At 44.0% G+C, this 21,948-nt stretch overlaps 1 protein-coding gene across 6 annotated transcripts in view; it reads left to right on the top strand.

Annotated features, from left to right (window-relative positions):
- Positions 1–21,948, top strand: part of WDFY4 (WDFY family member 4) — a 299,923-nt gene that overhangs the window by 178,212 nt on the left and 99,763 nt on the right. For all 6 annotated transcript variants that reach the window (XM_023648250.2, XM_023648246.2, XM_070264996.1 and 3 more), the window contains 4 exons: positions 8,053–8,130; positions 13,867–14,073; positions 15,467–15,518; positions 18,103–18,269. In XM_023648250.2, coding sequence (XP_023504018.2) covers positions 8,053–8,130; positions 13,867–14,073; positions 15,467–15,518; positions 18,103–18,269 — 504 coding nt within the window. The remainder of the gene's footprint in view (positions 1–8,052; positions 8,131–13,866; positions 14,074–15,466; positions 15,519–18,102; positions 18,270–21,948) is intronic.

Genomic DNA, 21,948 nt, shown 5'->3' with positions numbered 1-21,948 from the left:
GAGGTAATTAACATATCCATCACTCCACATGGTTATCTTTTTTTGTGTGATGAGACCACCTGAGATCTATCTTCTTAGCAAATGTCAAGTATATAAAACAGTTTTGTTAACTATAGTCACGTTGCTGTACACTAGGTTTCCAGAACTTACTCATTTTGCATGACTGAAGCTTTGTACTCCTTGACCAACAGCTCCCCATTTTCACCTCTCTTTAGCTCTTGGCAACTGCAATCTGCTCTCTACTTCCATGAATTTGACTATTTTAGATTCCATATATAAGGAGATCAGGCAGTACTTGTCATTCTGTGTCTGGATTATTTCTCTTAGCACAATGTCCTCCAGGTTCATCCATGTTGTTGCAAATGGCAGGATTTCCTTCGTTTTAAAGGCCAGATAACATTCTAGTATATGTATGTGTATATATGTGTACATATATAAATCTTTATATATCTTTATATATTGTACCATTATATAAAATAGAATGTTTCATTACATTCATAGGTATATAACAGAATAATTTCATTATATTCATATATATCTTACATTTTCTTTATCCATTCATCTGTCAGTGGATACTTAGGTTTTGTTTCCATATCTTGGCTTTTGTGAATAATCCTGCAATAAACCTGAGAGTTCAGGTGTCTCTTCAAGATACTGATTTTATTTCCTTTGCTTATATACCCAGAGGTGGGATTGCTGCATCATAATGTAGTTCTATTTTAGATTTTTTGAGGAATCTCCATACTGTTTTCCATAATGACTGTACCAATTTATACAGTCCAACCACAGTGTACAAAGTTCCCTTTTCTCCACGTCCTCGGCAATACTTATTATGTTTTATCTTTCTAGTAATAGCCATTCTAACAGGTGTGAGGTGGTGTCTCCTTGTGGTTTTGATTTACACTTCACTGATGATTAGTGATGCTGGGCACCTTCTCATGTGTCTGTTGGCCAGTCATATGTCTTCTTTGGTAAAGTACCTATTCAGGTCTTTTGCCCGTTATTTAATCAGGTTATTTGTTTTTTTGCTGTTGAGTTGTGTGAATTCCTTATATATTTTGGATATAACGTCTTATCAGATATATGGCTTGCAAATATTTTCTCCCATTCTGTAGGCTGGCTTTTCGCTGTTGATTATTCATTTTCTGTGCAGAAGCTTTTTAGTTTTATGCAACCCTACTTTCTTTTTGCTTTTGTTGCCTGTGCTTTTGGCATTATAACCAAAAAATTATTTCCCATGCTAACATCAAGAAGCTCTTCCCTATGTTTTCTTCTAGTAGTTTTAAGGTTTTAGTTAGTATGTTTAAGTCTTTAATCCATTTTGAGTTGATTTTTATATATGGTGTGAGATAGGGGTCCAATTTCACTCTTCTACATGTGGATTTCCAGTTTTACTAACACTGTTTATTGACACACAACACCCCTCTGTGTATTCTAGGCACCCTTGTCAAAGATCCCGTTGACAGATGTGTGGATTTATTTCTGGGCTCTCTATTCTGTTCTACTGGTCTGGGTGTCTGTTTTTATGCCAGTACCATGCTGTTTTATTAATGTGGCTTTGAAATCAGGAAGTGTGATGCCTCCAGCTTTGTTCTTCTTACTCAGGATTACTTTGACAATTCAAGGTCTTTGTGGTTCCATATGAATGTTAGGATTAGTTTTTTCTACTTCTATAAAGAATGCCACTGAGATTTTGATAGGGAATACACTGGTGTTTGTATGTTCAGATCTAAAGTGTGTCTCCTGTACACAACATGGAATTGGATCTTGTTTATTTTTTACCCACTGTGACAATCTCTGCCTTTTGATTGGATTGTTCAGTCCCTTCACATTTCATGTTACTATTGATATAGTTTGGTTTATGTCACTCATTTTACTTTTTGTTTTCTATGTGTCTCATGTCTTTTTTGTTTCTCTATTCCTCCTTTACTGCTTTCTTTTGCATTAATTGAATATATTATAACATAGCATTCAAATTTCTTTTATGCTTTTTTCTCTATTACTTTTGAGTTTTTCCTTAGTGGTTCCTCTACACTTGTTGAGAAAGTTTCGCCCTGAGCTAACGTCTGTTACCAATCTTCCTCTATTTTGTATGTGAACCACCACCACAGCATGGCCACTGATAGACAAGTGATGTAGGTCTGTGCCCAGGAACCAAACCCAGGCCACAGAAGCAGAGCACGCTGAACTTAACCACTAGGCCACCAGGGCTGGCTCTAAGAGTTTTTATTCTTAATGCTTGTTGCATTTTATGAAATGCTTTTTCTACATCTTTTAAGATCATGTAATGTTTCTCCCTTTATTCATAGATTGGTGAATCATATTGAATGGTTTTGATGTTAATACCAGTTTGTATTCTTGGAATTAACCCAATTTTGTGGTGACAAACTATGCTTTTACATATTGCTGAAGTCAATTTCCTTTTTTTCTCAAAGTTTCTCCCCCATGCTCTAACTCCCATTTATACTCAGGTGTGAAATTTTCTTTGTGGGAGGAGCTTTATTTATGGATTTAGTTTCTGTAATAAACATTGCACAATTCAGATTTTCTTTTTCTCTAAGTGAGTCAGGCTAAACTTTGTCAATTAGTTTCATTGATCCTTTCAACTGTTTTTTTTTTTTTTTTGGTTTCTATTTCATTTATTTCTGCTCTAATTTTTATTCTTTCTCTCCTTCTGCTTACTTTGGGCTTTGTTTTTTCTTCTTTACCTAATTCTGTTAGGTGTAGTTTAAGATGCTTATTTGAGATTTTTCTTGTTTGATAAAGTTGGCCTGTATTGTTATGAATTTCCCTCTTAGGACTGCTTTCCCATGTGAGTTGGTATGGTGTATTTTCATTTTTGTTTGTCTCCAGATATTTTTTGATTTCTCCTTTACTTTCTTTAATAATCTATTGGTTGTTCAGTAGCATGTTGTTTAGTCTCTGCATATTTGTGACTTTCCCAGCTTTTTTCTTGTAGGTGATTTCTAGTTTCATAGCATTATGGTCAGAAAAGATGCTTGATATGGTTTCAATCTTCTTAAAGTTTTTGAGGCTTGCCTTGTTTCCCAACACATGGTCTATCTCTGAGAATGTTCCGCATGCACTTGAGAAGCATGTATATTCTGCCATTTTGGCATGGAGTGTTCTATATTTATCTATTAAAGTCCATCTGGTCCGGTTTTTCATTTAATTCCACTATTTCCTTTTTGACTTTCTGTCTGGATGATCTATCCATTAACGCTAGTGAAGTGTTGAGGTCCCCTACTATTATTCCGTTGTTGGTGATATCTCCTTTTAGGTTTGTTAATTGTTGCTTTATGTACATTGTTGCTCCTGTGTTGGGTGCATATATAAGTGTTATGTACTCTTGGTGGAGTGTCCCTTTTATCATTGGATACTGCCCCTCTTTGTCTCTCATTGCCTTTTTCATCTTGAAGTCTACTTTGTCTAATATATTATAGCAACACCTGCTTTCTTTTGTTTGGCATTAGCTTGGAGTATCATCTTCCATCCCTTCACTCTAAGCCTGTGTTTATCTTTAGAGCTGAGCTGTATTTCCTGGAGGCAGCATATTGTTAGGTCTTGTTTTTTAATCCATCCAGCCTCTTTGTGTCTTTTGATTGGAGAATTCAACCCATTTATGTTTAAAGTGATTATTGATATATGAGGGCTTAACACTGCCATTTTATCACTTGTCTTCTGGTTGTCTCGTATTTTCCTTGTTTCTCATCCCATGAATCTTGGACTGCTAATTCAGTTTGGTAGTTCTCTATGATAGTTTTCTCAGATTTGTCATTTGTGTCTCTGTTATGGTTTTTTGTTTCGTAGTTACCATGATATTTGTATAAAAAAATCTCATGGATGAGATAGTCTATTTTCTGGCAGCCTCTTATTTTCTTAGTCTAAGCAGGTTCCATCCCTTTTCTCTTCCCCTTCTAACTTATTGTTGTCACAACTTATTCTATTTTGTGTTATGAGTTTGTGGTTAAAATGACGAGATTATAGTTATTTTTGATGTTTTCCTTCCTTTTATCTTTGATGTTATAATTAAGTGTTTGCTAAGCTGTTCTCATAGAAAGCTGTGATTTTCTGATTTGGTCTTGTGGCAATGAACTCCCTCAGCTTTTGTTTATTTGGGAAAGATTTTATTTCTCCATCATATCTGAAGGATATTTTCATTGGATAGAGTATTCTTGGTTGAAAGTTTATGTCTTTCAGAATTTTGAATATATCATTCCACTCTCTCCTAGCCTGTAAGGTTTCTGCTGAAAAATCTGCTGAAAGCCTGATTGGGTTCCTTTGTAAGTTATTTTCTTCTGCCTTGCTGCCCTTAGTCTATTTTATTTGTCATTCTCTTTTGCCAGTTTTACTACTATATACCTTGGAGAAGGTCTTTTTACATTGATGTAAATAGGAGCTCTATTAGCTTCTTTTACTTGTAATTCCAGCTCCTTTCCCAGGTTTTGGGAAGTTCTCATCTGTTGTTTCTTTGAACAGACTTTGCTCCTTTCTCCCTCTCTTCTCCCTTTAGAATACCTGTAATCCTTATGTTACGTTTCCTAATTGAGCTGGATATTTCTCAGAGAATTTCTTTATTTCTTTTTAGTCTTAGTTCTCTCTTGTCCCAGCAGCAACTTAGGGTGCGAGACTGTTCGCGACCCTGAGAGGAGAGGCAGGAGGGTGGCTCTCTGTGGGAATGCCTTCACTCTCTGAATTGCCTCCCACTGGGAAGCATTTCTATACTTCTGTCCTTCAAATTGCTAATTCTGTCCTCCATGATATCAGCTCTATTATTCAAAGACTCCAGATTTTTGTTTTTCTCATTCATTGTGTTTTTCATCTGCAACATTTCTGATTGGTTTTGCTTTATAGTTTCCATCTCTTTTGTGAAGAATTTCCTTTGTTCATTAATTTTATTCCTGATTTCATTGAGCAGTCTCCCTGAATTTTCTTGTAACTCATTGAGTTTTTTTGTGATAGCTATTTTGAATTCTCTGTCATGTAGACTGATAATTTCTGTGCCTTCAGGATGGATTTCTGGGTGCCTGTCATTTTCCTTCTGGTCTCAAGTATCAATATACCTCCTCATATTATTTGGTGGGGTGGATTTGTGTCTTTGCATGTTGGTAGTGTCTGGTCTCAGATTCCACCTGCCACCACTGTTGTAGGGCAGGAGCTGTGTATTCTGTGCCTGCTGTGATCTCTGGTGTCTATGCCTGTCTTTTGGAATCTATGCTGACAGGGCCTATCTGCGATTGCCCACTCGCAGCTGCTGCTTTGCTATGTATGTACAGGTGCTCTGGCACAGATCCCTTGCTCTGGCCAACCGTCCAAGCTGGAGTGGCAGGTGGGGGAAGGGGCTCTTTCTTTGGTGTCCACAATCCTGGGGTCATTCTTGCTCTGCCCTCACTCTCTGCCCTCCTGGAGTGCTGGATTGATGAAGACACCCCCACAATAGCTTGATTTCCTTTGTGTGGAGCTTTCCCATGGCTGGGAGGCAATTCAGAGAGTGAAGGCATTCCCACAGAGAGCCACCCTCCTGCCTCTCCTCTCAGGGTCGCGCACAGTCTCGCACCCTAAGTTCTGCTGGGCAGAGAGAAGAGATCCCCTGACTTCCTTCTACTTCCTCTGGGGGAGTCCAGCACCTCCACCTTCAGACGTATGGCTGTGTGGGTCTCTCAGACGTCTGTTGTGTTGTGTGACTGTCCTCTGTTGGTTTATGAATGTCCTTTTTGTTGTATATTATGGGGGAGAGTCTAAGGGAAGAGCTCACTTTGTTATGATGACGTAACTCAGGCTGTTTATCTTTTATTTGGAACATTGAGTCTATTTACATTTAATGTAATTGATGATGTTTTTAGTTTAAATCCATCTTAATGTCTATTTTTTGTTTGAAATGTCTGTTATTTGTTCTTTCTTTTCTATTTCAATATATTATCAATTATTTTAAATTATTCTCCTTCCCTTCTATTATCTTTTATTATGCTTTTAGTGATTACTCTAGAAATTACAACATGCCCATTTGCTTTATTAGAGTCTAATGTAAATTAGCCCTTTTTCCCAAATTTGTAATTAAAGAAACTTAGAATGCTTTGTTTCATTTACCCTATCCATCTCTTTAAAAGAATTTTTATGTATTTTAATTCTTCATGTTTTAAAACTCCCATAATTTATTATCACTATTTTCCAACAGCAAATATTCATTTAGATATAGTAACGTATGTACCATTTTCACAGTTTTTCATTCATTCCAAAGTTTCATGCTTCAGTACACAATCATTTTCATTCTACCTAAAAACCTCATTTAGTGTTTCATTTAGTGCAGTTCTGCTGGTGTTGCATTCTCTCAGTGTTATTCATCTGAAAACGTTTTAATTTGTCTTTATTTCTGAAGGATATTTTCACTGGGTAGAGAAGTTGAGTTTGGCAGTTATTTTCTTCAGGTCTTGAAGATGTTGTTTCATTGTCTTCTGATCTCTACATCCTCACTGTTCTTCCTTTAAAGACAATGTGACTTTTTCTCTCTCTTTTTGAATGTTTTCTTCTTGGTCTTCTGTTTTGCAGTTTTACTATGATTGGCTTACATATGATTTTCTTTGTATTTTTCTTGTTTCAGACTTGTAGAATTTCTCGTCTATGGTTTGATGCCTTTCATCCATTTGGGGAAGTTCTCATTAAATTTTCATTTATTGCTTCTGACCCATTCTTTCTTTCTTCCCCTTTGAGATTCCAATCACACATATGCTAGATGCTTTCTGCATATTACATCTGTATCTAACTCTCTATTGTTTTTATATTTCCGTACTTTCATCTCATCATATTTTAGCAAGGATATTTCTTCAAGTTCACTCATCTTCTGTTCAGTTGTGTCCACTCTGATGCTAAACTCACCTATGGCGTTTCTAATTTCAATTAATTCATTTTACAGATTTAGAATTTTTATTTGGTTATTTCTCATAGAGTCCATGTCTCTTATAAAATTCTCCATATTTGATTTTTTAGACTGCATTACTTACATTATTTTAAGGTCCATGTCTGATGACTCTAATATCTTTACATGTGGGTATGTTTCTATTGTCTATTTTTCTATTGGTCCTGTTTATGGGCACATCTAGTAATTTCTGCTTGACTGCTGAACATTTTGTATGAAAATTCTTGAGTAGAGGCTTTGGATAATGTGATCCTTCTCCAGAGAGGAATTTCTTTGTCATCTGCTTGTATTTGGAGTAGGGACCGATCACCATAATGTCCTCAGACGTTAAGCTCATTGGAAGTTGGGCTTCAGCTTTGTAAGGGCTGGTCTATTTCTAGCCTTCCTTTATCCCTGTGGTGCAGCCCTTCAGAGCTCCCACGTCAAAACCCAAGTTCTGTTAGTTTCTACAAACTGAGGCTGCTGGAAGCTTGACTTACCTTCTCAGCCTCTCAGCCCCACACTGCTTATGAATCAGCAGCTACTTAAAGGGGAACATCAATGCATAAAGCTGGGCTTATTTCTCTTTACTATACTACTTTGGGGCTCTTGTTTCCTTATGTTCTGGTTGCCTTGGTGGGCCTGAACTCCAATTTTTGTCTCCCTAGCCACCTGAGAGTTCCAAAAGCTCTGTTAAGGTTCCCTGCTTCTTAGCCGCCTCTTTCTGCTCAGCTTCTCAGCCTCTTGTGCTATTTGCAAACTTGCAGATTTCTCAAGGGAAAATGAAAATGCACAGATATTGGGCATTATGCACATCTCAGTGAGGTTTCTTTCTCTCCAGGATCTTGGCTCCTTAAGTCTTGGCTCTCTTGGTTGCCCTCTGCTATCTTAAAGCAGATTATTCAAATATAGCTTTTAGAGTTGTTCTTGGGAGGAAAGCTTATCTGCTACAAGCTAGTTCATCATACCTGGAAGTGGAAGTGTATGAATGTGTATGTGAGTGGATCAGCATAAGCGAAGTCTTTATTCATGAGGTTGTGATTGACTTGGCCAACAAATCCTGTTGGTGTTATTTCCTCTGGTAATTGGTCAGAGTAGAGAAGTCCTTATCTAAAATAACAACTGTCTTTAAACTGTGACTGGTTTTCTTTCCTCTCCAGGATTTTGTGTCATGTATTGAGAACTACAGAAGAAGAGGACAGGAGCTATATGCCTCTTTATACAAAGATCATGTACAGGTAAGAAACACAACAGTTTCTTTCTCTACTTAGTAGACTGGAATCTATCTTGAACCTAAAATAAAGAATCAGAAGGCCCTTTGGTTTAAGTGCTAGACTGCCTAAGTCAATAGTTGGTCATCAACAATTCAGTCCTTCTTTCATGACCTGTGCGCTGGACCTATTCTTCCAGCAGCTGATGAGACAGACAGTCTGTCCATCTGCTCATCTCCTCATTCATCCACTAGTAAAGAGGTATTGAGAGCCCCAGGTGCCTCAGACCCTTTGTTAGGAGCTAGGGGTACAATTGTAAACACAGCAGATATGGGCCTCCCTCTCAGATAGCTTCACTATAAAAAACAGACATATATTAAATAACTGAACAAAGAAATAGATCATTATATCTTTTGATGAGCAATAGACATGACAAATACAGGTGACAATGAGAGATTATAATGGGGAAAGAATTTAATTTGGGCAGACCTGAGGCCCTCTCTAACGAAGTGACCTTTAAGTTGAGATGTGAAGGAGGAGGAGGAATACTGGCTAAAGTATTTCGAGGAAGGGTTTTTGGCTAAGTGGAGGGCATATATGTGAAGCTCCTGAGTCAGGAAAGAGCTGGATGTCATCAATTAACCGGAAGAAGAGGAAGTAGCAGCCGGGAAGGAGCAAGAGTTGAGCTGGGGCTGGGGCAGGCAGAGTTGCTGCCACCTTAGGGTTTTTGCGTTTTATCCTAAAGACAACGGGTTGCCACTAATGAGGGCAGGTTTGGATATTTAAAAAACCTCTCTAGGCCTGATTTCTGTACTGTCTAAGTAAACAGCACTGGCTGTCATGCTCGTGAGAGGAAGCTCAGGTCTGCCTACGACCTAAGCCTCAGGGTTCCGTCTTTGAGATGGGATAATAACCCCTAACTGTGAAGATTAAGAGCAACTGTGAAGCACCTAGCCAGTGGCTGGCAGAGCATAGATATCCTGTTTGTGGCTATGGAATGGCTGCGAAGCGAATTTTTAGTTGGTGTTACTGTTGTTAACAAAAATTTTTGAAAATGACTGCTGATAATAGAACACGACGTGTTGTATTAAAAGCTTACCATTTATGTTATTTACTTACAACTTCTCTGTTCCAAAGCCTGTGCTGGCTATAGGAAAGGTGGAGATTATAATGGCCCTGCTCTGCCTTGAAGCTTCTTAAAACTCAGTAGAGGGACCAAAAGTAAAGAAATAGCCACAAACAGGGTGATGAGGCCAATGCTAGGATGTTGTGCTACGAGGAGAGGAGCGGGGTGGTGTAAGGCACGAGTAGGTGTGCCTGGGGTGGCGTGAGGGGTCAAGGAATGGTGAAACAGTTGTGCCCAAGTATGGGGGGGATGACATAGGCTCTGATCAACTTAAGTCGAGTAAGCTGGTCTAAGTCCCTCCATATCAGTTCGTTTGGGAGCCCACAACATGCCCCTGACAATAGGGATCCATGAGCTGTGCAGCCTGCACTCCAGAAACACACAGTCTAGCAACATCCCCTCCCAGGCTATCCTATGAGCAAGGAGGGGGCAGTTTTTCAGACATGGCAGGGGTGGGACAGGAGGTTTGGGGGTGTCCAGGCCATGCCACTGTCAAAGCAATCAGTGGGCACACCTTTTTTCTCCAACTGCTCAAGCTGGTCTTTCACAGACTGTCAGTTTGGTGAATGGCTTCACCAGAAGCATCTACCCCACCCCAATTTTGCTGACTGCCCTTCACAGCTGGGCTGGTGCCTTGCTGGCTTATTTGGGTGGTATCCATGCCCCTGGGACAGGCTCTGACACATCGGTGCCCCACCCCTTGTAGTCACCGAATTCTTTCAGGACTAGCAATGTGGCTAATAAGTTCAGTTGCCAATGGGGGAAAAATACGATGAGTTGTTTAGGATTACATCCTTTATTTACGGACATCTTCATCACACTTGCTCCATTTCAAGGCAGAAGATGTTTATCTATAGTTCCAAATCAGCGTCCAGTCAAGGGCGTGACCATTTCTCTTCTTGTGGAAGAGCCTGGCCAATTTGGTCCTGGCCAGGAGAGATGTGCCCTGAGGTACTTCATGAGTTTCTGCTGAAATTTGTGAGGTGGAAAGTTCACATGGGAAGGACAGAGCCTTGGCAGAGGCGCTGAGCCAGCAGGAAAGGATCCAGCCTTCTAGAGCATTGGCCTGGCTTATTTTCAGCAGCGGGGCCTGACTGGGTCTCAGAGAAAGTTGTACAGGGTTTTACTGGTGATTGAGGTATTTTTGAGAAAATCAGCATTTTTAAGCTAATCCATAAAGATACCTTCCAAGTATTTAAATATTTAAGAAAGGTTGTTTTGATGTTTAAAGGAATGCAGAGGTAATCACCGTCTGCAGAGATAATGGGGTCTGGCACATTCACCTGCTTTTTTTAAGGGGCAGTATGCTTTCCCAGTGCAGGCCCTGCTTCTCTTGCAGAAAAGACAAGTCCAAATTCTGGACAGGAATCAGCCTTGTGAAATCTGCCACGTTCTTCAGGGACAGCTTGTCCCACGTGCACTCAGTGAACTCCTCCCACAGCGGGGGTGATGACGAGGTTCAGGGGCCCCAGCCAACAGGGTTCCCAATAACCAGCCAGGAAAGACTTCTCTAGTGGCATTTCACCCACAACAGAGAGGCGGCTGGAGACGGCACCACAGCAGGACCAGATAACATTAGCCGGTGCCCTGGAATTTAACCTAGGGATCACCACGTTCCATCATTCTATCGCCAGCAAATTGGGCCGTTCTCATGTTCAGTCTCTCGAATTACTTGTCACTCCAAAAGTACTGGGGAAATCATTCGCCTCTGCTCTGACCCTGCCCACATTCCCCTTGCCTTTTCCGAGTTCTATTCGTGCTCCTCTCTGCCGTGCAGCTGCTCTGGGTCTGCCCTGTTCTGTACCCAGACCATCCTGTTCTTGTATCGAGTCCTCATCATAATTTACAGAAATGTCTCATTCTGACTATGCTATTTTTGAAAAGCCAGTCTTTACTAGTGAAAGCTCTTTGCAAGATGCCTGCCACCCCAGAAATGGCCTTCCTTTTAGCGTGTGAGGGGCAGTGTTCCGTCACACTCTCTTCTCAGCTCCCCAAGGACCAACAGCCTCATTCCATTTCTTGCTCAGTCTCTATATATCCACTAAGTTTTTGTCATAGCTCTTTCAGATGCAAGTATCCGAAACTCAACTCAAACTGGCTTAGGCAAGAAATGAAATGTTTTGTGTTATTGAAAAATCCAGGGGAAGAGCAGGCTTCAGGAAGAGCTGGTTCCAGGTATTTGAACTCTGCTCTAAGGAATCTGTCTCTTCTCTCTTTCTTCTCTTTCTTTCTCTCTTTCACACAAACACACACACACACACACACACACAACACATGTTCACACAAACATGCACACACAAATGTGTGAGATTACTAATACATTTGAGGCACCGGGCACGTGGATGAGGGAGCATGTGAGTCTGAAGTGAAGCCATCCTCTGCTCCCCCAGCTGTACATCCTGGCACTAGACAGGCATCGTGTGAAGGATGGGGAACCATTTTCTGACTTGCACAAAGGTGCTGTCTCATGCTGAGCTACATGCCTGTAGGCTGTATCTGAACCTGGGGGACCATTTCTCCTGATGCACATAAAGGTGCCCTGGGGCTGGGGGATCGGGGGCAGCCCAGAATGTGTACACATCCACCCATCTGTGCTGTCTCCTCTGTATGGGCTCCAGAGAGCACCATTCCCAGTCCTGGAGAATGATGCTCACCAGCCCATCCTATGACCATTTGTCACCATGTGGATTAGCCAGACTTAGGCCACATTCAACCTTGAAGCTAGGGCCAGCATTGGCCCCACTGAAGTAGCGGGGAAGGGCGTTTGCCCAGAGGAAAATCTCAGTGATGCTACCCAAGGGTTTCCATTCAGCCAAAAATCACAGCTCCCTCTGACACACCAGAATCCCAGCCTCTATGTCCCCATCATGGCATTTGGCCCACTCAAGCTTTGAACTGAGAGAGGACCTTTCCTTGTGTGGAAACACGGCCACTACAGAGCACCTTGCAGGGGTGAGAACTCGGGGCTGTTGTCATTTCATCATCTCAGGTCCTCTGTCCTTGGACCACAGGCAGCTTTCTATCATGGACTGAACCATCCTTCCTCTCTGAGGGGTCTCCCTACTGACGCACGTCTGTCTGGCTGCAGATATTGCAGACGACACACGTGCCCTGTGATGAAGACAGGCAGCCGTGGACGTCCAGGTTGCCTAGGGGGAGGCTTGGGTGGAGGGGGTGCTCTTAAATGACTAATTTGAAACCCAGGGCGGACAACCCGATAGCTCAGGATCGTTCATTCTCTATGAAGCTCAGTATGTTACGACAAATGCAGAGACAATCTCCAGGGAGCTGAAATATTTCCCCGGAATAAGCCTTCATTTCAATAACCAAATCTCTGTGAATGGCTGTGGACAGTCGTTGTTCTGGAGTTCCTATTGACCAATCATAGTACTGTGTAAAATGCGGTAACTCTTTTGGATCTGAATTTAAGAACTGTGGAGAAACAAGACCATCTTGTTTTGAAATAAGATTTGCTCTATTCACAATAATAATACTAATTGCTCCAGCTGGGGAAAGGACCACATAAAACTCTTGAAAATATTGTCTCATTTGATCCTTACATAAGCTCACGGGTTTATTATTATGGTAATGTTATTAGCCAAATCTGACTGATGAGGAAGCCAAGCCTCCTTCGGAGGAAGCTGCTGGCGAACAGCAGGAGAGTGATGACCACCTGGGTCCATCTGATGCCAAAGACCGTGTGCTGAGCACTACACCATCCGTCACAGTTCATGGGAGTTTTCACGTTCCGAGAACAGCTTATCCATTCCTAATGGCCCAGATTTGCAGCACCTAGATCTCAGCCCGCCAGTTTTTGAAATCAGGAGTTCATAAAATGATACAAGCCCCCTGGGAGAGGCATCTAGCACGCAGGCTTAAGCAAAAGCTTTGGAATCAGACAGGCTGGATTCACATCTCAGCTCGGTCACCTGGCGGTCCCTGGAGAACCCACCTCTCCCTGCCCAAGCTTGGTTTCTTCATGAAGATAATAGAAATTACTTACTCACGGTGCTACTGGCTGGAGGAAATGAGACAGAGCAGGTGAGGGGCTCAGCTTAACCCAGGATGACGACTTTCTTTCCCTTTATGTTAAGTTTATCAGACCTATGCTTCTTTACACTTTTACATGTCTGCTTTCTAAAAAATTGAAATTTAGAGCAAATACCATCAAATATTCAAATAATTGCAAAAGTGCACGCTGCAGACAAAGCTGATTCTATTGTCCGAACTGAGTTGAAATATTTCCTTGACAGGTGATGTATGAAACCGACGTGGCATGTCAAAGTCATTTAGGGGCGTCGATGTATTTTACAGAGGGTTTCAGTTATGCTCTAGCAGAACGTATAACAGTCAAGGGCCACATATGCAAATTCTGAGGATTTCATAGCTATTGGGGGGATTATTTTCATTAATATCAGAATTTTAGCTTCTGTGAACATTCTATAATCCTTGAAACTGCTTTCTTCTCCTGGCCTCATCCCGGCTCCAGAGAATACACTACATACTCTCAGGATGCTCCGGGCTCCTATAGGGGGTTATTGTTCTCAAGCAATTATTGATCTGTTCACCTCAGGAGGTTTGGGTCCAGGCCTTTGGGGAAATGTGTCCAAAAATGACACTGGACTTCTGCTTCCCAGAGGCAGAGATGTGGCGACATCAAGGCAGCCAACGCCTGGGCCAGGATCCAGGAGCAGCTGTTTGGGGAGCTGGGCCTGTGGGGCCAGAGGGCAGAAGGCGCACCTTGCTCCCGGTGGGAACTGGACTGGAGAGAAGGACCCAGTCGCATGAGGAAACGCATCAGACGCTTGTCTCCGCTGGAGGCCCTGAGTGCAGACAAGCTCAAGGTAAGAGTTAGACACAGCAAGTCAATGATGCCGCCAGGCAGGAAATGCGTAGGGCAGCGTCGCCTTAGCTTGTCCATCTCACGTTGTTTTCACCAGGATTCTGCCCTGTGTGCTGTGTGCTTTGGCGTGGGCAGGTGGGAGACGATGTATACAGTTAAATGTAAGAGGGCTTTAATTTATTTTTGATGCTGATTAATAGAAGAAAAGACTCACTAACCCTCCCAGGGACATAGAAGGGACGTTATGCTACAGCCTGAATGAATGAATAAATGAGCGAGTGAATGAGTAGGTGTGTGGTTCATTTCTATACCACCGACCCAGTACCACACTGACATCTACAGAAGTCCAGTGGAATAATCTGGACGTCAGGGTTTGGAAAGAGCCATGTGATGGCCATTGTCTGCTTGCAAGGGTTATTTGTCATGGAGCAGTGAAAACCAGCACTGCTGTGGGCATTATTGCACAAGCAAATCCTGTGACAAGTTTTACAGTGCAAATATCCTGAACTCAGCTATTTCTGCAGGCTTGAGCTGGTGACCCAACAACACTGAGGCCGTGTTGGATCCCCGGGCGATGGAATCTGGGCTGTCCCTGGGCTAATGAGGCTTAACTCTGCGTCGTCAAACTCGCATTTTTGCCTTTGTAAGGATGGGGACCAGTTAGATTCATTTGGTAGTGGATGTAGAAATCTGCTGATAGTTTCTGTGTCCTCATTGCACAAGCCTGATTTAAGGTATTCTAGAAGGCAGCCTTCCAAACACCGGAACACTAAATAGTTCCTTTCACATTCATCCCGAGTTGCAATGTTGGGTTTCTTCTCCAGCCTGTGATCTCAGAATCTTTATCCATGTTAAATCCTTTATAAAACCTGATGAAAAAATTGTATTTCATTTATTCAGTAGACACTTGAATTTTTAATGTATTGTCAATAAACATTTTGTGGTACATAGTGTTTTTCCCTCAATACATTTCTTAGGAAATGGAGGCAGAAAAAGTAGCCTGCCCACTGTGCTGGGGACACAGCCGAAGCTTGGCTACGAAACCTGGTCTCTGGTCTCTCGGACTGTCCAGCCCCAGATCCTGTCGCTGGTCCCCTCTCCAGGGTGGCTCAGACCACAGATATCCAGGGTACTATCTAATCCCACGCTGGCATCATCTTTGGTAGTTACTGTAAATCTTCCTTAATGGAAGATTGTGGCTTTTTTCCCCTTTGACTCAGGAACATTAATACTTGGTCCTTTAGGATTTAGCGTTTCTCTCCCCTTTCATCTGGGCCTTGAGTGTGTGAGTAATTTGAAGGGGTCACATGTGTGTGTGTGTTTGTGAATTTGTGGAATGGGGGGAGGGATATATATCCAGGATTTAATTTCTCTTTTCGCTGGTTTTATTTCAGGACAGCCAAGACAGAAATGGTGATAGTTCTCAGACAAATGCTGAAAATCAAGGTATTCCGTTTATCTATCTTTTATTTAATATTTATACCAATTCTCGGTTTTTTTGGGACATCTTCTTAAAGATATAAAATTAATATTTTTGAGGAAGGAAATGCTGCGAGCCTAGAGTAGGCGGAGCGAAGACTCTTTCCATCACTGTGCTCTTTGGAACAAGGAGGAATCAATTCCAGACCTAGACTCTCCGTTAGGGGGAGAATTCTCTATGAAGGTTGCAACAAGAATTTTTTCAGGGGAACTATCTTGTAAATTTGCTACATCGGGGAAACCTTAGAAGTGTCCCCAAACAATGCAGATACATGTTCAGTAAGGGACCCAAAACACACAGGAGGAAAATAAAGTGTTTCAGAGTAAAAATGGATGCAATAGATATTTAATAATTTTATACTGAGCTCTCTGACTATGAAAGTGACAACTACAATAGTCATTATTATTCCCCAAATTAAGAAAAAGTAGTTTGAATCTTTTTTTTTTATGTGTATGCTTACTCTTTATTTGTGTAATTCTCATGGAAGAATTTGGTTGAGTTGATTTGCTGAAAACCCAGGGTTTATTTTCAGAGGTTATTTTGGCTTCAACACATCCAAATACACACACACAAATACCCACATAGACACACACAGACACACACACTGTATTTCAGATTTTATGTGTTCTGCCAGTGTCTGCCTTGTGCTTCAGACACTCCCTATCTGTGAGTTTCATTGCATCCTAGGCTGCAGCTATGTCATCTCCTTAACCCAATGACAGCTCGTTAGCTCTAATCAAACGTGTCTCACTTGGTGCCTTAGTACTGGAACTTGCGTTGAGCTTGTTATCTTGCTGGCCTGCCCTAACACAACCCAGACACGAGGACCTTGGGCTTTGATCCCGCCCGGGTTGATGTGGACTTCCGCTGCGGCACAGTATGTGGGATACTGTTGTAATGCCCATTTGCTTCTCTTCTCTCCACCCCAAGCCCACTAACTCTAAGCTCAGAGCAATGGCCTGCTCTCCCTCACAGAGGGGGTGGCTGTGGAGAGTGCAGTGGTGGAGGGTATGTGCTGCTTTGTGGACTATGGCCATGGCTGCTTAGTCTCCTGGTGCCCAATATGGAGAGCCCCTGGGGGCCTAGGACCCAGGCCTCCTCGGTGTTTCCAGCATGGAGCCCCCTCCCCAGTAGGGAGCTCAGTGAGGGGAGAAGCGGTCCCCTGTTGTCCACCATGCCTTCCTGGGGGCCTGTGTCTACACAGTGTTTTCCCTTGGTGGGGGAAAGCCTGTGACTCTGTCACCAAGAGCAGCAGACACTTTCATTCATCCAGACGTGAGACTCCCAGCTGGGGAGGGGGTCAAAGAGATGAACTTCTTGGCACAAAGGAAGTGACCAGTAGCCCCTTGACTTCACAGTCCTGTGCAAAGTGCCTGCTCCGGGCAGGTGAACACCCAGGACAGGGTGGGGGAGCAGGATCTAAAAATCCACCCAGGTGTGTGCTTAGCTGGCACCCACATGTCCATGTGCAGGAACGCGTCCATAGAAAATAAGTCTTGATGTGCTCGCAGATGATGGTGGCACAGAGCATTCGTGGGAGTCCAGAGATAGAAAGCATCTGTAATTCTAAAAAATAGGAGATGAGTTAGGTGACTATGAAATAGACACATCATAGATTATTACACGGCCGTTTCAGCTGTTTTCTAGAACTTTTAACGGAATCAGAAAGTGCTCATGATGTAATCTTGAGTGAAAAAAATAAGAGAAAAGAAAAACTACAAGTGCACTATAATTCCTATCATGTCAAAAATTACATGTGTGTGCATGCATATACACGTGTGTACAGAAAAGATACCAGAAGTGAATAAACCAAATTGTGAACAGTGAGGACGAACAGCCTAGAGATTAAAAGCTCAGACTCTGGACTCAGTGACATGGTTCAGCTCCCGCTTCTAGTTCTTAGCAGCCATATGACCCTGAGCAAAGTGCTTCGCCTCTTTCCGTTTTCCCATTTGTAATGTGAGGATGAAATAGAATCCACAGCCTAAGTAGGACTAGATAAAAAAATGTCGTGTGAAGCGCCCAGCACAGAGAAAGTGCTCACTAAATGGGAACTGTTATTAAGAGCACCATCTCTGGGGTCAAGGGTGAGGTTTATTTTATTTCTCACAATTTCGTGGATTTTCCAAGATGTTTACAACAAGAAGATAGTGTTTCTGCAATTGGAAGAAAGAAGCCCACTCTCTTAAAAGGGTAAACAAAATGGAGCTCAGGAAAAGCAAATGCTGGCTGACCCCCCAGGACACTGCTTTGCCGGTTAATGAGGGTGAATTTGGCAGTGTGGCTCTGTGGTCACCCTAGAGATGCAGAGCAGCCAGGCCCGGGCATGCCTTCCAGAGCAACTAGAGCCAAAGATGTGTTCACCACGCTACTGGATCAGAGGGCTGGTGTCCACTTTAGAATCAGTGAGGGACGTGCTGGGATCCACACCATTCACATCTGCCCTGGAACCACGCAGCTCCTCCCAGCGACCAAGGCCCAGGCTGCGCCCCAACCTGCTGATGGCAGGCGGCTCATGCCAAAACCGTGTGCCCCTTTATGCCACTGCAGATGAACTGACACCAAAGGAAGCCGAGAGGCAGACAGACGAGGTGGCGGGAGACTGCACTCAGCTGACGTTCTTCCCTGCCTTGCACGAAAGTCTGCACTCCGAAGACTTCTTGGAGCTGTGTCGGGAAAGACAAGTTATCTTACAGGAGCTTCTTGATCACGAAAAGGTAATACGGCTGGCCCATCACGATTATTCTTTAAAGACGATCAGCCAGGAGAAAAGAGGTGATATCTTTCTTCACCGTAGAAAAATCAGTGAGCAAAACGAGCAGGCGTGCTCCTAAGTCCGTGGGCCCACAGCGAGGGTGTTAGTGGAAGCTCACGTGCTCTGCATCGAAATACTTCAAAGACATAAATCAAGCTACTAAGCTGCTAAATGAAATATGCTTTAACTTCCTGTGTTGACCTTGATAATAACGTGGGAAGCGAGTTTCAGATTTTGTAGTTCAACACCCAGGCCCCCTGCCGGTAGCCTGACCACCTGAGGGATCCATCTCACACCTTGAGGGGCCCTGGTGGATGTGGTTGGATGCCTGACACATATGTCTCAGCTGTCCCCACATCCTTCACCTCTCAGGCCTGGGGTAAGCACACCCGTGGCCCTGTAGCCCTCAAAAGGATGGACCTGGGGGTGAAGTGCGCACGGGCGAGGAGGCGGGCGGGGGCGGTTAGGGGGGAAGTCCACGCTCTGGCATGCCTGGAGCCGGGATGGGGGATCCAAGGTTCTCAGTGTGCATGTCCTCTTGGTGTGACTCAAGGAGGGTCAGAGGGGTCTCCCTAAAGTATGGGCCCAGCGGAGGGCCCCTCTTACCCAAGTCTAAGGAAGGTGTGGAAGGTGAAGCACAGTCTTAGGGTAAAACAAGCCTGAGTTCGAATCCCAACGTGGCCACATACTAAATGGCGTGTTGTCTAACCTACATGAGCCTCAGTTTTTCTTGTCTTTCATATGAAAGGTATTGCAATCATTTCACAGAATTCTTGTAAGGCTTAAAAGGGATGATGGAAACAAAGAGACTAGCTCAGAACCAGGCATGTGTGGGGCTCTCATTAAAAACGAATTCTCTGCTCTTTCCAAAGGTTGAGTGGTTTAGGGCTGGGTGGACCTCAGGGTCTCATGGGTCAACTCTTCTGTTTGGGATGGAAGTGAAGGAGATGCCCCAGCAAAACAGAGGAGCAGGCAGGGCCTGGCAGGCAAGCCATGCAGGGACTCCACAGAGATGAGTGTGTGAGCGCCCAGGGCTAGTCCAGCCGCAGGTGGACGAGAGTGGGTCTGAACTAAGGGCCACTGGGTAAGCAGCCTAGACTTCCAGGAGCAGGGGACAAGCTCAGAGAGCCTGTGATGAGCATGAGCAAGGTGCTGAAATGGAAGTGTGTCCTTTCCAGGGGCAAATCCTCACAGAGACTCCTGGAGGGGGTTAATTTGAGATTTGCTCCTTCCAGGGGTTGGACAGAGTGGGTTGGACATGCCTTGGCCAAGTGGACTGCTACAGAGCTTTTGACTAGTTGCTTAGCTTCTTTCGGATTTGGGTAACAGTTTAAGCAACACTATCCTGTAACAACTCTGTCCTTACACCTGCTTAACCCAAAGCCTCCGGACAGGGAGCCAATTTGCAAGTCCCCAGCATGCCTCACCGCCATACCCTCCCGCCTGCTGGTTCGTTTACCGGCGGTGTCCCGCCGCCGCCCGCTAGACTCCAGCAGCCACTCGCTGAAGCCGATCCTCCCCGCTCCCCACTCTGAGACCTGGAGAACTCGTCCCTCCCTCTCCACCTCCCCCTGCATCCCCTCCTGCCCTTGCTCCTGGCACACAGGCTCACCTCCACCCTTCACCTGTCTGCCTCTTTCACTGCACGCATGGACCTTGATGGAGACCCCCAGGGGCCTAGCCGCAGGCTGGCCTGGGAGCCATTCAGGAAACACTGGGGAACCAAGACCTTGAATTCACGTTCGCTTTATTTTGATTATGGAAGTAATGTATGTCTACTTCTGAAATTTTACAAAATGGATATTAAAATATATATGTAACATATACAGACACACGTGTGTGTGTATCCGTAATATCCAGCTGCTGAGGACTAACAGCTGATAACCGTTTGCACATATCGTATATCAACATGTTCATATGGGTAAGTGGATACTCAGTAAATGCCTAGTCAATTGAAAAACACAGCTAAGAGATCAACGCTTTCTTACTATAAACTCTTTCCTCTGTCTTATGCCCTTAAAGGATTGTGTAAAGCAGTGATTCTCGGCAGGGGGCCAACTCTGCCCCCCAGGGGACGTTTGCCAATGTCTGGAGGCATTTTTACTTGTCATGACTTGGTGGGCAGAGGCCATGGATGCTGCTACATGTCCTACACTTCTCAGGACAGCAGAAAATAATTATTCAGCCCCAGATGTCTATAGTGCCAAGGTGACAAACCCTGATACGAAGGTGCATATTAAGCAGATATCAAGTCCTAGCACCCCTTCCTGCTCTCCTCACGGGGTAAGGAATTAGCGGATTATATGTTGTCTCCATGCTGGTTCTTTCCGTCGTTCGATAAGAAGAGAGCAATGGCAATGCTTTGGTTTCATTTGGTATATTAATTTTCTATTGCTGCCATGACGAATTACCACAAACTTAGTGGCTTAAAACAACACACATTTATCTTATTTATTTATTATTTAATATTAATATGATATATTAATATTATTATGAAATATTATTATTTTGAATCTGCTTGCAAGCTTGTTCAGGTGTTGGCAGAATTCAGTTCCACGCTTCTGTGGGACTCAGGCCCCTGTTTCTTTGCTGGCTGTCAGCCAGGGGTCATTCCCAGCTTCTAGAGGCTGCCCCCATCCCTTGCCTTGTGGTCCCCTCCCTGCGACTTCTAAGCCGGCTCCAGCCGGTCAAGTCCTTCTCACCCTTTGGATCTCTCTGACCCCCTTCCCCCTGTCTCCTCTCTTCCATCGCATCCCTCCCACCAACTCTACTGCCTTCTTCTTCTGTTGCTCAGGGCTCATGGGATTGCATTGGACCCACCAGATAATCCAAGAGAATCTCCCTATTTTGAGGTCTGCTGATTTGTGACCTTAGCTTCATCTGGAAAGTCCCATCAAGCAGCACCTAGATTAGGGTTTGATGGGATGACCAGGGATGAGGCTCTTGGGGGACATCAGTGGACATCTTAACCTGCCGTATTTGGTATCACTCACGGTCCATACCCCACCTACCCACTGTCCTCACTTCAAAGGAGAGCCTCCGCGGATGGCGACTCCCACGTGCTTCCCAAGGCCGGCCCGGTTGTTCCAGCCTGCCGGGGCTGGGCTGCAGGCAAGGTCTGGAGTTTACAGGCACAGCCCAGAGCTGGCCCCAGCCCCGGCCCATGCAGCAGGTGAACGCCCTTGGTATTTGTCCTGGTCTCTGTGAGTCTTGTTTTTGCTGATTGTCCCACCCAGCAACATTTCCTCAGGGGTCTTTTTGGCGAGTGAGAACCTGAGGCCCAAAGGTGACTGACTTTCCTGGCCCCTGAGAGGCAGGGCAGGACCAGCAGGAGGCTGCTCTCCCATCTCCCCCTGTCTTGTACTTAAACTTCAGCCTTCCTTGGCCTCCGTGTCGCACAGCGGGAAGCTGTCAGAAGTGCCACATGAGCCTTGTTGTGGTAGCAAGGATGTCCGGGCTGTGCAGACAGGAGCATGCGAAGCCCAGCAGGGACCGAGAACAGGAGCTTGGCAGGGGGCCCAAATGAGTGTCAGCTCCCCCGGATGGGAGATGAGCAGCTGCAAGGGCAAGGTGATCCGCGACATTATCCAGACAATTGCTCTTTGCACGAATTGTTTGATTCGTTTCCTTGGGTTGTATTT

The sequence above is a fragment of the Equus caballus genome, chromosome 1 (genome assembly GCF_041296265.1).
Source record: "Equus caballus isolate H_3958 breed thoroughbred chromosome 1, TB-T2T, whole genome shotgun sequence".
In the NCBI taxonomy this organism is placed as follows: domain Eukaryota; kingdom Metazoa; phylum Chordata; class Mammalia; order Perissodactyla; family Equidae; genus Equus; species Equus caballus.
Note: the sequence above shows the minus strand (reverse complement) of the source record. Positions and strands in the feature narration are given on the sequence as shown.